This window comes from Curcuma longa, chromosome 21 (genome assembly GCF_044706935.1).
Source record: "Curcuma longa cultivar G26 ecotype Majalengka, Jawa Barat chromosome 21, ITB_CL_G26_1.1, whole genome shotgun sequence".
Lineage (NCBI taxonomy): Eukaryota > Viridiplantae > Streptophyta > Magnoliopsida > Zingiberales > Zingiberaceae > Curcuma > Curcuma longa.
In genome coordinates, this window is record NC_133881.1 from 4,622,219 (window position 1) to 4,644,632 (window position 22,414).

Consider the following 22,414-nt stretch of genomic DNA (forward strand, 5'->3'; position numbering starts at 1 on the left):
ATTGACAGCTTTAATTGGTCTTGGGCATTTTGCTACTAATGCATCTCTTTATCAATTAAGGCAGATTTGAACATTAATATATGTATAAAATTGATATATCATATATATATTATATTAATATATATATATATTAATACACACTCATATTCATTTTAACATTAATCATTATTTGTGAATCATTATCCACTCATATTAATACTGCTTCTATATTTATTCTTATTTTATATTAAATAAATAAATATACTCATTCATATTAACTAACTATGTTCAAAAGAATTGACGGTTAATATGTATATAAATATTATAATACTAATCCACAATGGCCGTTGATTGTCTGCTGACAAATGGCAAAACCACATTCATTTTCGTGGCTATACGTACACAATGGCCTTTGAATCGTTGGGTAGAACAGCACCAAACGCGTGGTCTCATGAACACTAGGTGATCATTTAACAACAACGATGATATTCTCTCCTAAAACATTGTGAAATTCATCAGTTTGTAATCGTCACTGTGCATTTATACCCAAAATTATGATGTTAAAATAACAATCAATTGGAAATGATAAACTAATAACCCGACAGGTTGCAATTAAGCGCACTAGTACCAGCCGCTATCACATTTATGAAGATAATTATCTATCAGTCGTGAAGGCTTCTTTCATCTAGTTATGTTTCATCCTTAAGAATACAACAAATTGAGATTCTTTATTAAACGCCCAGACAACAAATTAAATCAGCCTCTTTCATATACTCTTGTGGCAGTGGTATATTGCCCCCACGACATAGTATACATGGTGAAAGCATGTCATTTCTGATGTAACAATCAGAGATCGAATCTACGAGAACTCACGATATATTATTCACCCCCATGTGCCACTAGTGAAATATTTCGGAGCTTAAGAAATATATCAAGACTTAGGTGCAATTAAAAATTTTGAAGAGTTTCTTTTTAGTATCTGATTAGTGGATTTTTTATATTTTAATTGGCATTAACAGAAAAGTCAAAGGAGAATTAAAAAGAGATTTTAGAGAAGACATGAACATCCATTTATTCCATTTTCATTGTAGTTTCGGGTTTATATATTATTTGATTTTTTTTTTTTTGTGAGCTGTTGTCTGTATAATGTCACTAGACTATACTACATTGCTATTATATTTCTTTTGGGTGTTTCTATTATTGTAACATGAGAGATATGAGGACTTTTATCGAGTGGAATTATTACAAAAAAGAGGCACTAATTTAGTTTTCTAAGGGCATGGCTTGTGAAAGGCAAGATCAAACAGTAGACACTTGTGATCCGAACATTAATTAGCTAATAGTTTTGTCAACACACGTTTTATGAAGTCTATAATTCTATGATAGATTTAAACGAGAAATGTGAGTATACTGTAGAGATGTAGGAAGAAGAGATAAATCCCTCCAGAAAACAACTTTATGGAAGTCTAGTGTAGGATCGTGTACGCGCTAGAGGGGGGGTGAATAGCGCGTGTCGCTTTTTGAAATCTTTCGTTCGTTTTTCTGTCAAACTTATTAAGCAGCGGAATTAGAAAAACAAGGCAGGGGGACAAGCGGGATTTTTACTTGGTTCCTAACCCCCCAGGGTTAGTACGTCCAAGGCCTAATCACGGGAGGCGCCCGTCCACTAGTGGTCTCCTTCCCGAACCTTGTTCGGAGGCGGAGAAACCCGTCTTACAGTCCGATAAACAATAACTTAAGAATTGAAATTAAATGCAATAAATTAAAAGCAAACTCTTGTGCCCGATCTGGAAGTCCTGAGCGCCCCGCACTCCTTCTGGATCTTCCCCGGTTGCAAGAACTGGCCTCTTTTGCGTTTCACAGCACCACAGAATGAGTTGGGAGGTTTCTGGCTTGAATTGAGTTGCTTCTGCACGTTCACAGCCTTATATAGACCTCCTGAGTCGACTCCAGCAAGCCCTGAGTCGACTCCAGCCTATGTGGTGGATAAAACTTGCTTCTTTGTCGTTATCAGCTGCCTGAGTCGACTCAAGTGCCATTCTGAGTCGACTCCAGCCGGAATCCGAAAAAACTCAAAACACCAATTTTGTAGATCTCTGAAAGGGCTTTCCAACGCATCTGAGTTTGCCTCGTTCTGAGACCCGAGTCAAAAGTTATGGCTGTTTGAAGTTGACCCTGCATTATAATTCCTGCAAAACAAGCATGAATACAACCAAGCCAAACTAGTTTTACCTTGTGAGTCTAACTTCGGATTTCTTCCGAAATCCTGGGTTAGTCTAACCCACTCTATTCTGGAGAATTCGTGCCAACCAAATCAGGACTTGAACGCAACTGATCCTCCTGATCAGTCCATTCTTCTCTGCAACTTGGTCCTCCTGACCAAGTCCATTTCATTCCGCAACTACCCAAGTCCGGATCTTGCCTGGTGCACGTTGACTCTGCCAAGACTTCTGCCTGATCCTCCAAACCAGGACTTTCCCTTTGCCTAGCCTACAACTAGGACTTTCCCTTGCCCAGCTTCACTCACCAGGACTTCCATTGTCTAGTCTAACCGACTAGATCTTTCTCACTCACTTCCATACATCCAAACATCAAGTCCTGTTTGGATCAACCTTTGGTCAAACTGACCAGACCTAGGTGTATTGTCAAACATCGAAACACTAGGCAAGATCTTAGTGCATCTTGCACCAACAGTCTAGTGTCAGGACAAGTATGTACTGGAAACAGTTATTAGTCTGTGCTCGTCCTAAAATGAGTTATCTAATTCTGTAATTAGCAATCATCGCCAATTAGGCACAAACTAATTGCTCCAAGGGAAGAAATTTCCCCCTTTATCACAGCGAATAACTCAGATTGAAGCACAAAAATGAAAAACTCAACAATATAAAATTGATATGAAGAACTTATACCAAATGGAAGCGAGATCATGTAATCATCAGATGGTAGCTATGAAACTGCAAAGAAAGTTGATGGATGTTCTTACCCGGCTATCGTGATGAATCTAGAGGTGAATCGTGAGATTGAGACAACCTTCTCCATCTTCCACGCCTCATCAGGTTTCTCGTCGCATGCGGATCTACACATTTTCCATCCCCATTGCTTCTCCTAGCTCGTCCTCCTACTTCTCCTCCTCCTCGCTCTTCTCCATCGATGTACCGATGAGGATCTGAATTTCGTAAGATCCACTTGGATCTGGCAGAAATCATTAAGTGAAGAAGACGAATGCATACCTAGTGAGGAGAATTGTGAATCCGGAGGGCGATCGTATAATCGTCGGCGATGAAGAAACTTGCCAGGAAGGTAAGAGAATTGTCGATCTGAGGAACATGAATCGATCTGGCAGGCGATAGCGGCGCCATCGGAGGAGCAGAACTTGAGATCGTCGTCGATATTTCTTAGCTCTTCAAATTTCCCTTCTCTCTCTCTCTCACTCTCACTCTCACTCTCACTCTCAAGTTCCTTAAATAGTGAAGAACAACCGGAAAGGGGTAAGAGGGAGTCTGCATGGACTTTCTATGGAGGTCCACTCTCATCCGTCGGATCCGTCACGGATCCTATCCAAGCCGCGTAAGGATTTTTGTTCGTGTGAGGAGGTTTGTAGTTTCTAGAACTTTCTGCTTTTCTATGCGATTTCAAACGTCCAAACCGTTGGAGTCGTCTGGGATGTCTCGCAGTATCTCGAACTTTCTAATTTCTATGCGATTTTAAGCGTCCAAAATTCGAAAATCAGTTTGGCGCTTAAATTTCAGATAATATTTAAAATGTCCTAAAAATTAATACAAAAACAAAATAGATATATTAACTTTAAGTAGGCAATATTTTAATCTAAAAAAAAATTTAATGAGCATTTTGATATTATAATGGACACAAAATCCTTATGTATCCTTTAAAAATTAACCAAAATATTTTTTTCTTAAAATAATAGCATGATGAAGAAAATTAACCCCTTCATTTCCCACCTTTATAAATGGGTATATTTAAAAACATTAATAGTATTTTTCAATTGTTATTATATTTAGTAAGGCACCAAATGCTTTTCTCCTTTTTCCTTTAAGTGGCGAAGACTTTGCTTGCTAGGAAAGAACTAATATCATTTAATTTTGGATCGGCTAGAGTATAATATTTTTTCGTCAAAAATTAGAAGGATGCCCTAATTTTTTATTTGAAATCATCAAAGAGATTTTTAAATATTTTTAATAAAAATATCTCATCCCACTGGTAATCCATATATAATTACCTCACTACTCTTTAGTATACTATTTTTATTTTTATCTCTCATCTAAATTTTAAATTGATCCAATGCGTTATAATAAAAAAATGATAAATCCCTGGGATGGCCGGTCCGGTCCCACGGAAGTTTCTCACCGACCACCAGGATAAATCGGGAAGCGCATACGACGGCCAATCCAAATGCCAGCATCCTTTGATTGCGTTTCCCATTTGGAAGAAAATTCTTACAAATACACCGTAGCTGGGATCGAACCGCGGGTCCCTGGGTCATAATCTGGATGTCCTACTGTTGCACCATTGCCTCGGGGACTGGATGCGTTATAACAATTACAATATGTAGTTGCTATACATGTTTAATATCTTTAATTTTGTAACTAGTATGAATTCAATTTATCATCTAATATTATTATAGTAACTATAAAATCGTAACTATTATATATATTAAATAGTTATAAATTGTAACGGTTTTAATGTATTTGATTGATTCATAATTTAAATGGAAGATAATAATAAGAATAATATATTGAAGGATAGTTAAGTAATTATATATGAATTATTAATGGGGTGTTATTGATGACTAATTGTTTCAAATAAAGGTGGAATGTATCTTGGGTGATAAGAAATTTCATACCTCCTGCAAGAATCCTTCAAATACATGATCGTCAAAGAAAAAGAGAAAAATATCGATATATAATATCTTTATGGGTATTAGAGTTTCAATGCCAAAAAGATTGAAAAGAAATAGAATATTTTGTTGGATCTTATAATTTTTAAAGTGGTATTAGTTTGTGGAGGCATAAGGGAGGAGAGAAAAAGTCGGACGTCCAGTGCATTTTGACGATTGAAAGAATTAGACTAGTCAAATTTAGAACTGAATTTTTTCTATATAAAGTTTATTTTTAAGAGAAGAATTAAAATAAAATAATCATTTTCTCGTATTTCTTAAAATAAAATAATGAAATTTACACATCTTATACATTTTTTAAAAAATAAGTCCATAAAAGTATTTCTGACATTTTATTTTATTGAATTGTGTGACCATATAATCAAACTTAAGTTTTAAAATTTTAAAAAAATGTATTAATTTTTTATTATACCTCTTCCTTCTTTTTTTTCATGTTCAATTTTTTTACAACCCATTAACAAATTTACTATTCTTAATTTACATTATCGAATTTAGCTATGACAACATAAATATTAAAGAAGAATTTAATAGTATATTGATTTTAATTTAAAGTGATTTGAAATTTTTTAAATTTATATGATAATTTTGGTTAAAATTAGTTAATGGATCTATACGATTTGAAATTTTAAAAGTTTAATAATTTTTAAATCAAAAGAGTTCTAAAAATTAATTGGTGGTGTTAATTAATAAATATTATTATCATATATCTTATAATGAGCTTGTGATTAATTTTATTAAATTGTTATAAATTTAAAAATTTACTATTTTTTAATTTATACTATAAATAAGAAAGGATGAATATATCAAAGTGATTTACATGAATATATTAATTTTGATTTAAAGTCATTTAAAATTCTCTGAAATTAGTAATTAATTATATCTGAAATTAATTGATCAATCTACACTATTTAAAAATTTAAAAGTATGATATTTTTTGAATCAAAAGAGTCTTACAAACTCTCATTCAAAAATTTTAAATTTAATATTTTTTGAATTAAAAGAGTTATACAAATTCATTAATGGTGTTGGTAATTCGTATATTATTATTATAGACTTTAAAATAAATTTTATCAAGTATTTAAAAATTTATTATTACTATCGAATTCAGATTTAATATATTTGATATATTAAAAAAATACATAAAAATATATTAATTTTGATTTAAAATGTAACAACATGCACAATTTCGAGAATGTACACATTTTATTGATTGACTTAGGGTTCATTTGTTTTTAGTATAAATATAATTTTTTACAAAAAGGAAAAGGTGCCTCGTTTTAATATAATATTTAAAAACGGGTTTAAAATTTAATCATCTTTCATTTTAAAAGGGACATAGTTGAATTGGTTACGATGAAACAGAATTACAAAAACGAATAAGAATTGAATCGACGAAGCTGAGACAATATCCTCCCTCCATCATGGGCAACTACAATTTTGACCGCTGAAATAACGGATTCCACCTTTGTAGAAAAGTTTATCCTAAAAAATAATAAGTTTGAGGGGGTCTATTCCAATGGATCAAATAAATTAGGGTGAAATTGAAATAAAAATATTATTAAAAATTTTTAACTTGAATTCGAAATCAATCTCAAGTCCTAAATCCGAATTCGAATCCCTAAAACCTATCTAACTCAAAAAAAACTTTTTTTTAATATTTTTTTTGATAATTCTTCACTTACATATTAATATTTTATTAATATCATACTAATATTACATATAATATTTTAATTTTTAAAATAAAATTTAAAATTTAATTTAACTCTTAAAAAAAATCCCGTAAATTCTACTTCTGAATCAATCCGGATTGATCCGAATCTTAATTCGAATCCGCGATCCGAACTCAAAAAGTCTCAATCCTCTTTTAATTTTTTTTTTGAATGAGACCGGATTGAGTGGGCTGGTAAGATACTTTTGAGACCCTTTTCTTTTCTTTTCTTTTGAGACCCTTTACTTTACTTGCTGAGCATGTTCCACCGACAGATGTATCACTCCAAATAATTGACGCATGGGCCAAAGACTCGATGCATTGACTCGGAACATCTATGCATCCCTTAATTCACTACAAGGACGCTCCTTCTTGTCTAGCTACCTGCCTAAAATTTCCACCAAGAAACAGAGAAGAACAATGGCCGGAGAAGGCGTCCTGTCTTCCATGTTCACCACGATGGGAGCCAAGCTGCGTAGCTTGGCTTTCTCATCAACGTCAACGTCATCTTCTTCGTTGCCACACAACAATCTTGAACAAGAGATGAGTGAGCTGACAGAGACGATGAGGAGAATACAAGCCAAACTTGCTGACTCAGAGGAGGAGAATCATGAAAGAAGTCACTCGGAGAAGCTTTGGCTGAGCGAGCTCAAAGATGTGGCCTATGACGCCGAAGACGTAGTAGAAGAGTACGAGTATGAGGTGCGGCGATCCAAACAACTGCATAAGAGCAACAGTGGGACAGATGAGGTACGCAATTCTTCAGTGATTACTTCTGTGAATACCTCAATTATTATGGATGAACTAGCAAATAAAGCTGCGGAGGTCAAGAAAAGGTTTGATGAGATCACCAAAGAGTGGAAACTCCTAACGTTGCCTGAGAATGCTGGAAAGAGAAAGAGAAGCCCTTTGCTCTTAGATATGAACCGAGAAACAGGCTCTTTAGTAGTTGAATCATATGTTCTTGGAAGAGAAAAGGAAAAAGATATGCTGGTTGAATGGCTGCTGTCAGAGAATGATACAACAGAGAATGGAGTTTCTGTCATTGCTGTAATTGGGATGGGGGGACTGGGTAAAACAACACTAGCTCAGCTTGTCTACAATGATCCAAGAGTGAAAAACTATTTCGATTTAAGAGGATGGGTCTGTGTATCTGAAAATTTTCATGTTGTTAGTTTGACAGAAAAGATCCTACAATCATTTACAAAAGTGAAAGTTCATGAAGATCTAGATGGGCTCCAACATGCATTACATGAGAATTTGCAGGGGAAAAAGTTTTTACTGATATTAGATGATGTTTGGAATGAAGAATTCACTCTCTGGGATGAATTAAGAAAGCCCTTAGTATCAGTTCAAGTCGGTAAAGTTATAGTGACCACTAGGAATCGACAAGTTGCCAGAATTATGCAGACAAGAAGTCCTGTCAACTTGAATTGCTTACCATTTGATATATGTTGGCAATTGTTCAAGAGAGTCGCTTTGGGAGGAGCAAATAAGAGCCTACAACCACATCTTGAAGACCTTGGTAGGAAGATAGTAGACAAGTGCAAAGGCTTACCTTTGGCTGTGAAGATGCTTGGAGGTGCTCTCAGAAACAAAGAAGATATAGATTCATGGGAGGACATACTAGAGAATGAGATGTGGAAATCAGAAGAAACAAATAATGGAGTTTTACCAGCACTTAAAATATCATATGATTGCATGCCAATACAACTTAAAAGGTGCTTCCAATTCCTGTGCTTATTTCCCAAAGACAGATATTTAATTTCAGAAGAAATAGTCCGATTATGGATGTCACAAGGTCTTCTTCCTCTTGATGGAGGTAAGAGAGCAGAGGACATAAGCAGAAATTACATAAACAAATTGGTCGAGAGGTCAATGTTAAATTTTTTTGAGTCCTATGATTCGATACCGTGTAATCCCTTTTTTCTGATGCATGATCTTGTTCATGATCTCGCACAATATGTAGCGCAGGATGAATGCTTCTGTGTGATGGATACTAATTTCGACACAAAGAAATTACAAAAGATTCGACACTTATCAGTCAACATCAAATGCCACATGTGGAAGAACAACGAACATCTTCAACTACAAAAATTTCTGCAGGCAATAACAGACCTTCAACAACTAAACCATCTGCGGACTCTTTATATTGCAATTGATATTATGGGGGCAGCTTATATTAAATTCTTTGGAGTCCTTGACGATCTTTTCCAAAAATTGAAATACATACGAGCACTTGATTTAAAGGTTATCGGCATTGCTGAGCTACCGGATTCATTGGGCAACCTCAAACTTCTTCGTTACCTTTCTATAGACGATAAAGATATAAAGAGTTTTCCAGAGTCTATATGCAGCCTTTACAACTTACAAATTCTCAAAATGGTTTCTATGAATATTTTTGAACTCCCAAGGCACATTGGAAATTTGACAAACCTACGTCATCTTTGGTTTTCTAACCAAGTTGCCTTTCTTCCATCTGGAATTGGAAACTTGACCAACTTGCAGACACTTGAACACTTCAAAGTCAGTCATAAAAAAGAGCATTGCGACATAGGAGAATTGAATAGTTTGATGAAACTTAGAGGGCACATCTCCATTGCGAATGTAGGTTACGTGAACAAAATTTCAAACTCGAAACCCCCTTTGAAGACAAAAAAGTATCTTGATTCTTTGAAGTTAGATTGGGTTAAACATTATTTTGATTTTTCACATAAGGCGGAGCAACAACTTGAGTACCTTCATCCACACATCAATATCCAGTCCCTTCAGATAGATAATTATCCCGGTGTCAGATTTGTTGGATGGGTGGGCGATTCGTCCTTCACTAAGTTGACCTGGTTGAGCCTAAGTAATTGTCATAATTGCATTAAACTCCCACCGTTGGGTCAACTTCCTTCTTTGGAAAAGCTTCAGATATTTGGGATGAATGGCGTTCAACATGTGGGACGTGAATTTTGCTCCATGCAACTGCCATCTCCATCTTCTTCCCAAAATAAAATTGCATTTCCCTCTCTAAAACACTTGGAATTTGACTATATGCCAAATTGGAAAGGGTGGGATGGAGTGGAGATTGGTGACTTCCCCAGTCTCCAATCTATTATAATTCAATGGTGTTATAAGATGAGCAAGTTTCCTCAGTGGTCCTCTATCTCTTATGTGAAAGAAATGACATTAGGGAGTTGTGGTGTACCTGATGTTCCAAATTTGCATTCACTGACATATTTAGACCTTGATGTCATAACTCAGGAACATGGTGAGTGGATGTCCAAGTGTTACTTTCCAATGCTTCAACACTTGAAATTATGTTGCAAAGTGGAATCAGTTCGTTTGTCACAGAAACAAATGCCTTCACTGAAGACTTTAGAGATTAGAAGCTACTTTTACTCATTGAGAGTTGTTGCAGGGTTAAAAAACCTCACCTCCTTGAATTCTTTATTTATATCAGAATGCCCTATTCTTGAGTTCGAGGAGTTACCAGCCACCCTCCAACAACTGAAGCTCGATTATTGTCGTTTGTTTAAGAAGGGGTTCAAAGAACAACAAGGACATATGCATAATATCTTGGTATGAAAAAAATACGCTCTCTCTTTTCAATTTACAAATATATATTTGGTAAATCATAAAGTTGTTTGTATGCATCATTGTCTTTTTCCGTTTGTATGTGCTTTGTCTATGTTATCATTGATATATAGATCGATGACACAAGCACTTGGCGTACGTCCATGATGCCGAGGGAAGAGAGGAGATGGAGAAGCTAAACGAGGAGACAGAGAGGATATGGAGAGGGAGATGTGATAGAGGAGCTTATGGAGTTAAGCGATGTCCTTAATGCTGAAGATTGTAATGACAGAGGACTGGGGATGACCACAACTATGATGATAGCAGGATGAATGAGCAGGATGAATGATGACAAGCAGGGGCGCCCCCATGCAGGGACAGGTGCGACCGACCCTCTATTTTTTTTTAAAAAAAATATATAATATCATAATCGATGGTAAAAAATATTATATATTATTTAAAAAAATTCAGTCCTTCCGATCCCAATCTCATCCGCCGCCTCGCCGTCATTGCCTCCAATTTTCCCGAGAGACTGACAGGCGATAGTCTAGTAATCTCTTATCTCCAAGTTTGAATCTCACTAATATGATACCGGTAGTCTCTAATTTCACTAATATGATACCGGTAGTGTCTAATTTCTCTTGGACATATGTAAAAGTAACTTGAATCCATAAGACAAGAAAGTAAGTTTGGGTTAGATGTGACGTAGTCAGCCCATGAGAACTGACACACATAGACTATGTCTTGAACCAAGGGGAATAAGACGGTAAAAGAAATGAGAGACGTTTCATTTTAGTTACTGAAGGGTTTAAAAATATTTTAGAATCATGCAATTGTTAATTTTTTGATTAATTAGGGATTATGATATATTATTAAATATTATTCATTATCATTCTATAATTAATGATTAATCATGAACAATCAATATAATTAAAACATATGAGATCGCCCCATCTCTGACCATCCTACTAAATCCAAGGAGGATTTGAATTAATTTATGTTTATACTGTATAATTATTAATAAGCAGCCATGGTGTGGTAGGGTACATATATCTTGGAACTTCCTATGCACTCAAGGTGTGAAACCCAGAGGACAAGAAATTTACTTTCCAAGTTTGAACCACTGAAATTGTTGAACAATTTTTATTGGATTTGACCGAACACCTCTAAATTTTGTAGATCGTAAGATTCAATTACCTAGATTAAAAAAAAAAAAAAAAGCAAGCGTCACGCAGTGCAGTCACTTATCTGCGTGAGGCTGTTGATGAGTGAGCGTTGTTCCTCGTCCCGGAGAACAAAACAAGGCTTGCTCTCCTGTACGTGGAGACAACGACTATTGGATCTGACCGAACACCCTCTAAATTTTGATTGTGCTTCAGCTTCACACTCTACAAGGAAACCGTAAAATTTTATTTGTTTTGCACGAAGGGTTTCTCAAGTTGGAGAGAGATTTAGAAAAATGTGGAATCCATATCTTGTCTGGGTATGTGGAAAATGGTGAATCAGAGGATGTGATTGATGCTGTGGTGTCAAAAGGAACCTATCAGGTTGTTCAGATGAGAAATATACCAACAAGAAGAGAAAGAAACCAAAGGCATTTTCATATGATACCAATGAAAAGAAGACTAAAGCCGTGACAATGAATCCAGTTTCAGCCTCAGTGAGTCACGTTGAATCAAATAGTCATGTGTTGGTTATGTAGTTTACGACGAGAATTCAACCAGGGATGTGACGGAAACCCACCCCAGAAATGATGGATTTTAATGAATGTGTAATTCCGGACCAACAGAGACAGTTTGACGAACTTGTTGAATGTGGTATCTGTAGTGATCACGTTATTCGTTCTCCTGCAACGAAGTCTGTGTTTGCAAATGTCAATGAAAATGGTGAGACTACTAATGAAAAGTTGACGTCACTGACCAAAAAAAAAAGCGACGGCATAATGCCGTCGCTAATCCAGTCGTTATCACGGATTAATGACCAATTAGCGACGGAATATTCCATCGCTAAAATCTAATTTTTTTGTAGTGGAACATAGATGAATATTTAACCAATCCCGGTTCAGACATCATAATTCCAACTGTCTGATTATGTTCATTATGCCTTCTTGAAGGTGTTGAGCAAACAAATTCAAACCATCTTTTCCCAAATTCAGTTCTTTAAGACCATTGCAAACTTTCAGCCTGTTTTGCCCTTGTTTCATCACCTCACATAAGTTTCAAGGAGAATTTACAAGCTTTGGTCATGCTTTTCATTCATAGGGATGTCAAAATGACTATCTTCAAACTTAGTTAATCATGAAATCTAGGAGCATGTTGCCTGCATCAGCTACACCTGGTCCTTGTTTCACCAGAGGTTCATGTGTGAAACTATCAATTTGGTTGTTATGTCTGAAGGTCCTTCATTTAAACTAAGATAGCTTTTCATCAGGTGTTGATGGTAGCTGATTCCTACATTGTCCTTCTGTTATGAAACATTCATTGAGTGAAAATTTTTGCTCTCTAATTTAGAAATCTGGAAACATGGTCGCTGTAGAGACCCATTAGAACACTTGAAGTTGTAAGAGAATACTCCAAAAATGAGCTTTAGGAAAGAAATAACTTCACTCATGTAACCCTTGCAAAATCACTACAATTTATCACATGAAAGAATCTTTTTCTTTCACACTTTAGAATTCCTTATCATCTGCTTTCAGTCTGGCTCAAGTCACCATTAAGGACGATAGCATTTTCAAAGTGTCAATTATTAATAATTCAAACATTCTGAAAATTGGCAATGCTCCAGGAAGATGTGTAAAGTTTCCGATGATTACCAGCCTTGGTTTTGGTTTGAGTGATTAACTATCATTCAAAACCCGAGAATATGAGGTTGTTCAAGTTCATGTTATGGAATTTTTGCTGAGCTTGATTTATGAATTTGGCACACCTGCAAAACTTCTTTCTCCACTACTCCTAGTAATTTTGGATCTACTATTTCATTCAGCCTTGATCTTTCATGTAGCTTCCATGTCTGCAAAATGAATATTTTTTTAACATTTTCTTTTGGTTTGTTTGTCTAGACAGATTCAGATATGAGGAAGAAAAGGAGATGAAAGTGTTTACATATTCTGGAAGATATTGCATCTCGATTGGAAGAGAAAGGTCTGTGTTGGTTCTGCAACAGATGATCTCCAGCACAATAACACCGAAACTATAGATGTCGGCTTTGGCAGAAAGGTCACCTCTCATAGCATATTCAGGTGCACAATACCCTCCGAATTTTTCCAAAGGCAATGTTTGAAATGAATTTTTGTAGCCTACTTTTCAGTAAGTTGTATCTGAGCATTTTACCAAAAAGAACCCCCCTCGTATATGAGATTTACCAGGCCTATTTTGAACTCCTAAATGTTTGAAATAATGAACTTTCGCTTCTCAAGTTGATTAGTGTGTAAAATGCTTATGGATTTAATCTCTTATGGATTTAATGTCTTAAAGTGAGTTTAATTGTAATTGTATATGCGGATATGAACCGAACTCATTTAAGTGATTTAATTAAAGTTTATCGGGTTTCAGATTATTGGATGCATGTGAATTAAATATGTAGAATCTGTTAGTCTGTTTCGTTGTTATCGGATATGGATTAAATATGTAGAATAGGTCAATCTGTTCCGTTATTATCTATGGACTGATAACGGATTGTATTTTTATATATAGGATTTGATCCTTAAGAGTTTAGAAACAACTGACATCCCGCCTTCGTTTCCTATTGATGAAGGTGTTACAGTGTCATCACCATAATTTCCATATAGGTATTGGGTAGACGTACCACTTCACACAGGTTGGGGAAGACAACAAATAAGCTAAGTCTGGGGGGGAGCATTGTAGATATTATACATAAATAAAACTATATTTTGTTTTAAATTTTAGTTTTGCAATTTACTTTAAATTTTACTTTAAAATTTATTTTAGTAGTTAATGGTAGGTAGAATGTCAATAATCACCAATAACATTTTGGTAGGGATTTGTCCTTTTGTAAATACACTAGCACGTTTATTCTAGATGATGATTTTAATACTTGTGGCTAGTACTCTAAGTGCTATGTCTTTTCCTATCCACCATAACATGAAGTGAGCTAGTATATAATCAAAGAAAAAAAGAAATAAAAGATGAAGCCCAAACAAAAGAATCTAAAAGTCAGAACAAATAACGAAGCTTGCACTGATGACAACATAAGAAGAAGAGTCAGAAGTGAGATCAAACGACGAAAGTAATAGTGCAGGGGGAGTCTTAACCAACGAATCTGAAACGATAAGTGAGGTACGTAACCTACCCTTTGATCAATTATATGATGCAATTAAAATGCTATTTAGGCAATTATGTAAAGTAAGGAATAAATGTATGGAGTTAAAACGAACCAATCTTGAACTAGAAAACAAATTAATTAGTTTATGTCCTAAAGAAGAATTTAAAATTTTAGAAAATAAAAATTTAAGGCTAAGAGACTAGATAGATTTCCTAAAATCATCATTAGAAAAACTTTCGCATGATAATTTAAACAAAAGAATAAAACGTAGAAGAAAAAAGACTTGGAATTTAACCGATCAAGATATAATTATAGAAATTTCAGGAGTCAAATTAGAAAAGTATCAAAATGATTCATTTCAGAGAAATATTTGATAAATCTAGTAGATTAAATTTATTTTGAATTTCAAAATCAATTTTAACTCATTAAAATTTTTTAATAGAATAGTTAATCAGAATTTTTTCCTTTTATCATATATATATAGTTGACTGTAAAAAAATAATCTTTTAAAATATTCTATATGAAATATTCATAAAAATTATTTTTCTTAAAAATATGATATATTTTCTATCTACATATAAAATTTTATAGCGATTAAATATTTTTTAATAATTATAAAAAAATCATGTATTTTGAAATTAGAAAATTAATTAAAATGGAATTTTAATTAAAAAATTAATTTTTCATGATTAAAAATATTATACTTTATATCGAATAAAAATTTAAAATTTTTTTATGATATAAATAATTAATATCATATTTTATATATAACTCCCGAGCTAACCGATCGGCTTCGCGCATGACTTGAGCCGATCGGTTAGCAAATTTGGTAATTCGGGGACGAAGCCGATGCGAAGGTGCGGTCGTGATTAATTATTGAGGCTTCGTGGCGTCACAGAGTTGACAATCAATATTTTTTAAAAAAAATAATTTCTTTTTAACGGGAAAAAAATTGAGCCGCCTTTACTGACGCTAGCTATCACACAATTGCTGGGTCTTGTTTTTATTTTTTATGAGCCATATGAAAATGATATATTTATCTTTTAAATCATTTTATTTCTCAAATATATGGTATTACAGTTGTCTAAGCTTTTCAAAGATGGCTTCTTCTAAGCATGTTGTAAGAGCATCTACAACACTGTGGAAGTATTAACGCATTATAACACCACGTGGTCTATCAGTGCTGGTCGACCAGTGGTCGACCACCATGTGGTGGTCGATCACGTGATCGATCAGCATATAGTGGTCGACCACTGGTCGACCACCCCTCACAACTCCAGCTGTGGTGGTCGACCACCATGGGATGGTCGACCACTGGTCGACCACCCCTCAAAAAACATCACGGACCCACCTATTAATGCGTTCAGAACTCTGAACGCGTTAAATCTTCGCTCCTCCACGTACTTCCCTCACGTCCGTTATTAACAAGCGATTAACATCCCGTTGCAGATGCTCTAATGTCAAACTTTGATGCTAAAAAATTTTGAATATTAAAACATCCAAATAGAATTGTTATTTGGATTCCATAAATTTGTGGAGATATGAATCCACCTGTGAATTATTTTTTCTTTCGTTTAAGTAATTCTCTCTCTTTTGCAAGTCATTCATGACTATCCCCGTACAATCGTGGACGCTGGGCTATATGCTCGCGCCACCATGACCTTATGATTTCTTCTTCTTACTTTTTTTTTTCCTCTTTCCTTTCTTTATTTTTTTTAAATTGGCATCAGGTATTTCATTTATACCGATTAATTTCTGACGCCGAACGGAATAATGATTATCCCGGAGGTAATATTGAATCCATTGGTTCGACTGCGAACATCGGAAATAATCTTCTAAAATCTATTAATTCGGAAGAATAACAGGAGATAGGGAAATAAACGGCATTACCAAAATTATTATTAAACCAAAACTTTTTCTCCTAAACATCAACTCATAAGATATTTATATAGACCCAAATTCTAAGAAAGATTCCTAATAAAAAGAAAAATTTCTTAACAAACTCTAAAAGAAAGATTCTTAATAAAAAAAAATTTTCTTAACAAACTCGAAAAGAAAGATTCCTAATAAAAAAAATTTCTTAATAAACTCAAAATCCTAAAAATCCTAAACGGACTTCAAATATAAAATCCTAAAAAAAATTTTTAACAGACTCAATTCCTAAAAATTCTAAACAAATTTAAAAAATCCTAAAATAAAAAATAAAACATTTCAAAACTACTCTAAATACCAAAAATTCTAAAAATTACTAAAAATAAAAATTATCAAAATTAATAATAAAAATCTTCAAATTCTCCTGCATCAGTCGCCCCAGGTTGAAAGAAACTCGTCCTCGAGTTTAGAATAGTGTCAGGTGGTCGCTCAGGAAGAAGATCGTCTTGCACCAAATCAATAAAATTCATTAGTAGTTGCTAGGTTTTAGAAATCCTTATCGATCCGCTGACGAATATGACATTAGGAGGCCATAAGTTGATCATCTTCCTTGTTGGTAGCCTCAATCGTCCTTCTTCAAAGCCCAAAAGAGAGGTTGATAGTCTCGATTTCTTCTCATCACAGCTTAAAGGGGAATATAGTTGTATCGGAAGACATAAATTAATCATGTTGCTAAATGCTCCTGCATCAGATGCCCTGGGTTGAAAAAAACTCGTCCTCGAATTTAAAATAGTATCAGGTGGTTGTCCAAGAGGAAGATCCTCTGACATCAATTCGATAGAATCCATCGTTATCTCCATTATCATCGTGTCCGCTACTTGTTGCAGCTTCCAAATAGGTGAAGCGGCCTGTTCCTCAAGCTTCTTAATCACTGCAATGACCCGCGACCACAAGCTCGAACTCCGCATATGGTGACGCACAACGAGCACCGCCACCGTGCATGCAGTCCTAGCGCTCACCACCGTCTTTGTCTCTGCCACCTTCCCCATGATTACTAGAGTCAGTCCTAGCAGATCCGAGGAGCCGCTGTCCACCTCCCAAGTAACACAACGATCGAGGCTCGGAGCTTCTGCCTTCTAAGATCCTTCCGTAGGATGTCAAAAAAGAAATTGGAGCAGCTACAGTAATTGAAGTTGACAAATTAGTTGATATGGAGTTTGAGAAAAAAGATTGGTAAGACATATGTACTGAAGAAGGGGATATTGTTGAAGAGCTAGCTGACTTCCCTTGTTTTCCTTCGTCCATGAGAATGTCTTCATTCAAATCACAATTATCTACTATTTCTTTAGTTCCATTAATTGAAACCTCTATTTGCATCTGCTCATGTCCTTCTAATACAACTGAAGTATCTGTATTTTCTATGTCCTTGGATAAATCTGTTTGCTGCTGCATCATGTCTGTTGAAGCTAAATCATCTGAATGGTCAACAAAGTTCTGGACAAGGCTTGGTGCTTGCTTTGAAGGAGAAGCCTCCTGTGCAGTGGAAGCGTCGGCGCATCCAGAAGTATTGACAAGGCCTTGATTGAGCAACTCACCAACATCGGTGTTGAGACAAAGAATTGGATCACCGACTAATTCATCGACAATTTCATCCTCATCGTATATTGGCTCACCAGTTGACTCGGTCTCATCTTCATCATAAATTGGATTGCCAGTTAACTCGATCTCGTTTTCTTCATGCTGAATGAATTGGAACGTCGAATCAATGCAAGGTGAGACGATGGAGATTTGGACTTCGTTGATAGATGAACCATGCTGTTGATTGTCGTCGGACAAAGTGGGCTTCTGGTCTTCGATCAACGCTTCGTCTAGGTCTATCTCCTCTTCATCAGCATCGTCATAAACTGGATCACCAAATATTTCGATCTTGTCGTCATCTTCGCCGCCTCCTATGATTGGACGATCGAGAGAGTAGGATTGATCGTACTCGATGTTGTCGAGGTCCTCATCTTCATGGTTGTCCTCATCGTCGTAGGAGGAAGGGGGAACATAGAGGTGTTGCGGAGCTGGTATTCTTTTGAAGTTGTAGGTGGTGGGGTGGTTGATCCCGAATTTCTCGAAATCAAACTTGTGCTTCGACATCTCTCCTCGATTGAAAATTAATAAATTTTCAAAAGGAGAATAAAGGAACTTACGACTTTTACGATCTTGCGCCTCTAGACGCTGGAATAACTTTGTGACTTATCTTTGTAGATCTTGAAGTATCTCGTCTCGAGTGCTACGATCACGGTGCGAGGCTTCTTCAGCCGAAACCTGCCTATCACGACCATGATCACGACCACGACGACGATCCATCGGATCTGAGAGCTGACTTTTATGATCTTGTGCTGCTAGACGCTGGGATAACTTTGTAACTTGTCTCTGTAGATCAAGAATCTCATCTTGCGTGTAACATTCATGGTGTGAGACTTCCTCTGTCGGAACTTGTCTATCACGACCACGATAACCACCATGACGATGATCCATCGGATCTGAAAGCTCTAATACCAACTGACGCCAGGCGGGATAGCGATTATCTCGGGGGCAATATTGAATCCGTTGGTTCGACTGCGAACGTCGAAAATAATCTTCTAAAACCTATTAATTCGGAAGAATAACAAGAGATAGGGAAATAAATGGCATTGCCAAAATTATTATTAAACTAAAATTTCTTCTCCTAAACATCAACTCATAAGATGTTTATATAGATTCAAACTCTAAAGAAAGATTTAATAAAAAGAAAAATTTCTTAACAAACTGAAAAGAAAGATTCCTAATAAAAAGGAAAATTTCTTAACAAACTTGAAAAGAAAAATTCCTAATAAAAAGAAAATTTTCTTAACAGATTCGAAATCTTAAAAATCCTAAACGGACTTCAAATATAAAATTCTAAGAAAAATTTTAACAGACTCAATTCCTAAAAATCCTAAACGGATTTAAAAAATCCTAAAATAAAAAAAATAAAACTTTTCAAAACTACTCTAAATACCAAAAACTCCAAAAATTACTTAAAAATAAAAATTATCAAAATTAATAATAAAAATACTTGATTATCATCTCATATGCAAGGCTGAAATTTTCTTAGGAAACATTTAACTTGCACACACATTGTTATTGAATTAATATTGTTGCTTTAACACATAACAAACTTAATATGCTAATTAGAACAAAAGTGATCAATATCGTGCCTAATATATTCATGGGGACACTAATTAATAAAGTAAATAAAAAATACTTAATTAGTATTATTATTTTCATCTCATACTTTTTTCTCATTAGAAGTTATTTGAAATTTATAAGAAATAGTTGACAATGAAATTCTAACCAACTTCCTTTGTCATCTTCATGATGACTATAAAGATAATATATATAATATATAATTGAATAGAAAAAACTTTACAAATATGACAATTTGGTGCAACTTGCTGTGTCACTCTCACCATAAGCATCCAAAATATTATCCTGATTATTCAACTATGTGATATTTTTGAAAAAAAAATCAGATAGCTCTCCTGCGATATCCTGCCCACTCCCCACTTGATTAGTAATGGTTTGTTGTTGGAGTATATGCAGCTTTCCTATCGTGCGCCCTAGTTCACTGCACTGGGTGGGTGTTTGGGGGTGGCGAGTGCAGATAGTGACCATGCATAGCATATGTACATGCATTTGTTGGTGGTTGGGTACTGCACTTATGGTTGTTACATTTGTGTGCTTTATGATTTCTATAGTGGATGCATTACTCTCGTATTGTATGCTACCTGTTAGTTGCTCGTTGATTATTAACCTTGTTTATTGTACTGTTTGCTATCCTGTTGTTTCATCATATGTATATGTTGTTGTGCATTTCCATTTTAGTATCCACTGAGTACTGTATACTCACCACTTAGACCTTGGAATTTTTCTTTCTTTCTCCCCAGGTAGCAGATAAGGACGTTATTTGGAGCTTGGAGGTCTACCAGTCTGCCCCATCATCTCACAGCAGGAGTGTTTGTTTTTATTCCGTATGTTTTTGTTGGATTGCATTGGATGGTGGTTTTGGCACTTACATTCGTATTGTATGAATTTGGATCTTGTGCTTATGATTCGTATGGTATGGACATGGATATTGTTATGATTCCATTCCGTTGTTTATGTTTTTCGTAGACTTGTAGAGTTTATCGTTGCTTTGTTGTGATATCTTTCGACTTATACGTGTTGTTGTTGTGGTATATTGTTTTACATGCATGTGTTTGGATTAGTTGTGGCCGTGTAGGCCTCTATTCAGCTAAGCTAGTAGTTTAAACACATGTATTGTATTGTTGAGTGGCCGGGTAGGCTCTATGTTATTATGTATTTAGAAAAGTTGAATTGTTATAGGAGAGATACTGCCAAAATTTTTTAGATGGTCGTCTCTCGGGACGTGACAGTTAAACGTGAAGAAAAAAAAAACCAAAGATGGTGTTAATGCTCACAAAAATTTAATGCACTTAAAAATTAGAGAAGAATTACATCCTCAAGAAAAAAGGAGAAAACATGTATCACTTGCCTACTGCACCTTACACATTGTCTAAAAGATAACTGGATGTATTTTGCTCTAGGTTGAAGAAAATAAAGTTATCTGATGGTTATAGCTCAAATATTAGTAATTGTGTTTCTTTAGAAAAGCGTAAGCTTATTGGCTGAAATATCATGATTGACATGTTATAATGTAACAATTTCTATCAGTTGCATCGAGAAGTCTTTTACTAAAAGTTCCACGCAATGCTCTATTTTTGTTGTGTGCATTTTACAATGCATTATATCAAAGAGTGTTAGACACAAACCGTTTAGAATAACTCAAGGAGAATATTATTGAAATTCTATATATGTTGTAAAGGTATTTTCCACCCACTTCTTTTTACCATTTCAGTTCATTTGACAATTCATTTAGCAAGAGAGGCTAGCTTGTCTGGGCTAGCCCAATTCCACTAGATGTATCCGTTTGAAAGGTAATAAATATTATACAATGAATTGGATTTTGCTGTCGACAATTCTTTCGTGTGAATTTTGTTTTGTTATTTAGATTTATGAAAATACTTAAAGGTTATATGAAGAACTAAGTAAGGCTAGAGGGTTGCATAGCTGAGTGTTACCTTGCAGAAGAATGAATGTGATTTTGTAGTGCTTATATAAAAAAACTTGTTGTCCATTCTAATTGGAATGAGGATTTGTAGAAGGAATTAGTGGAAGGTCACCCAATTTCTCAAGGAAAAGAAAAGATTTTAAAAGACCATGTGTTGCAAGCCGCACATCGATATGTGTTGTTCAATATTGCAAAAGTTGAAACTTACTTACAGTGAGTATAGTTAATTGCAAAGCCTATTATATAATTTTGATCTATTACATAATTCTTATATTCTAGCAATCACCCTTCAATGATTTTAAATAGGATGCACATTGAGGAGCTTAAACAAGCATATCGCCATTTCATAAGTAATGAAACTTTGTTACAAAAGTGACATATGAAACATTTGTTCAATGGTTATCAAAAGATGTTCCTGATAACTCTTTAGGCTGAATTCAATGGCTAGCACATGGTCCAAGAAAGCATGTTCTATCTAATATGGGTTATATTGTAAATGAGCATCAGTTCCACACAATTGATGTTGGAAGGTTGACACAAAAAGTGGTGTTTCAATTGAAGCTGATACTATTTGTCAATCTAGTGCTAATGATTATTCACATACAATAGGAAGACTATCATACTATGGGGTTATACCAGATATTGTTTTACTAGACTACTATTCTTTCAAAGTGCCTATTTTTAAGTGTGATTGGGCCAATCATGTAATTGGTATTAAAATGGAATATGGTTTTACACTGGTCAACTTACACCAAGGACTAAAAACTTTTGAAAGTGATCCTTTCATTTTAGCATCACAATTAAGCAAAGCAAGTATTCCATTCTAGGGACAATGATGAATCAAATTAGTATGTGTTGCTAAAAGCGTCACCTGGGGGTATTCATGACATGAATGTGATTCAAGAGGATGCCTATATGTCATCAACACCTCTTGATGTGTCTAAACTTACTGAGACAG

At 35.0% G+C, this 22,414-nt stretch overlaps 1 protein-coding gene across 1 annotated transcript; it reads left to right on the plus strand.

The window, feature by feature from the left end:
• The first annotated feature begins 7,010 nt into the window (after nt 1–7,010).
• LOC141815628 (putative disease resistance protein RGA4) lies at nt 7,011–10,175 on the plus strand. Its single transcript, XM_074703578.1, has one exon. The coding sequence runs from the start codon at nt 7,023–7,025 to the stop codon at nt 10,173–10,175; it is 3,153 nt and encodes a 1,050-aa protein (XP_074559679.1). The 5' UTR covers nt 7,011–7,022.
• The last annotated feature ends 12,239 nt before the right edge of the window (nt 10,176–22,414 follow it).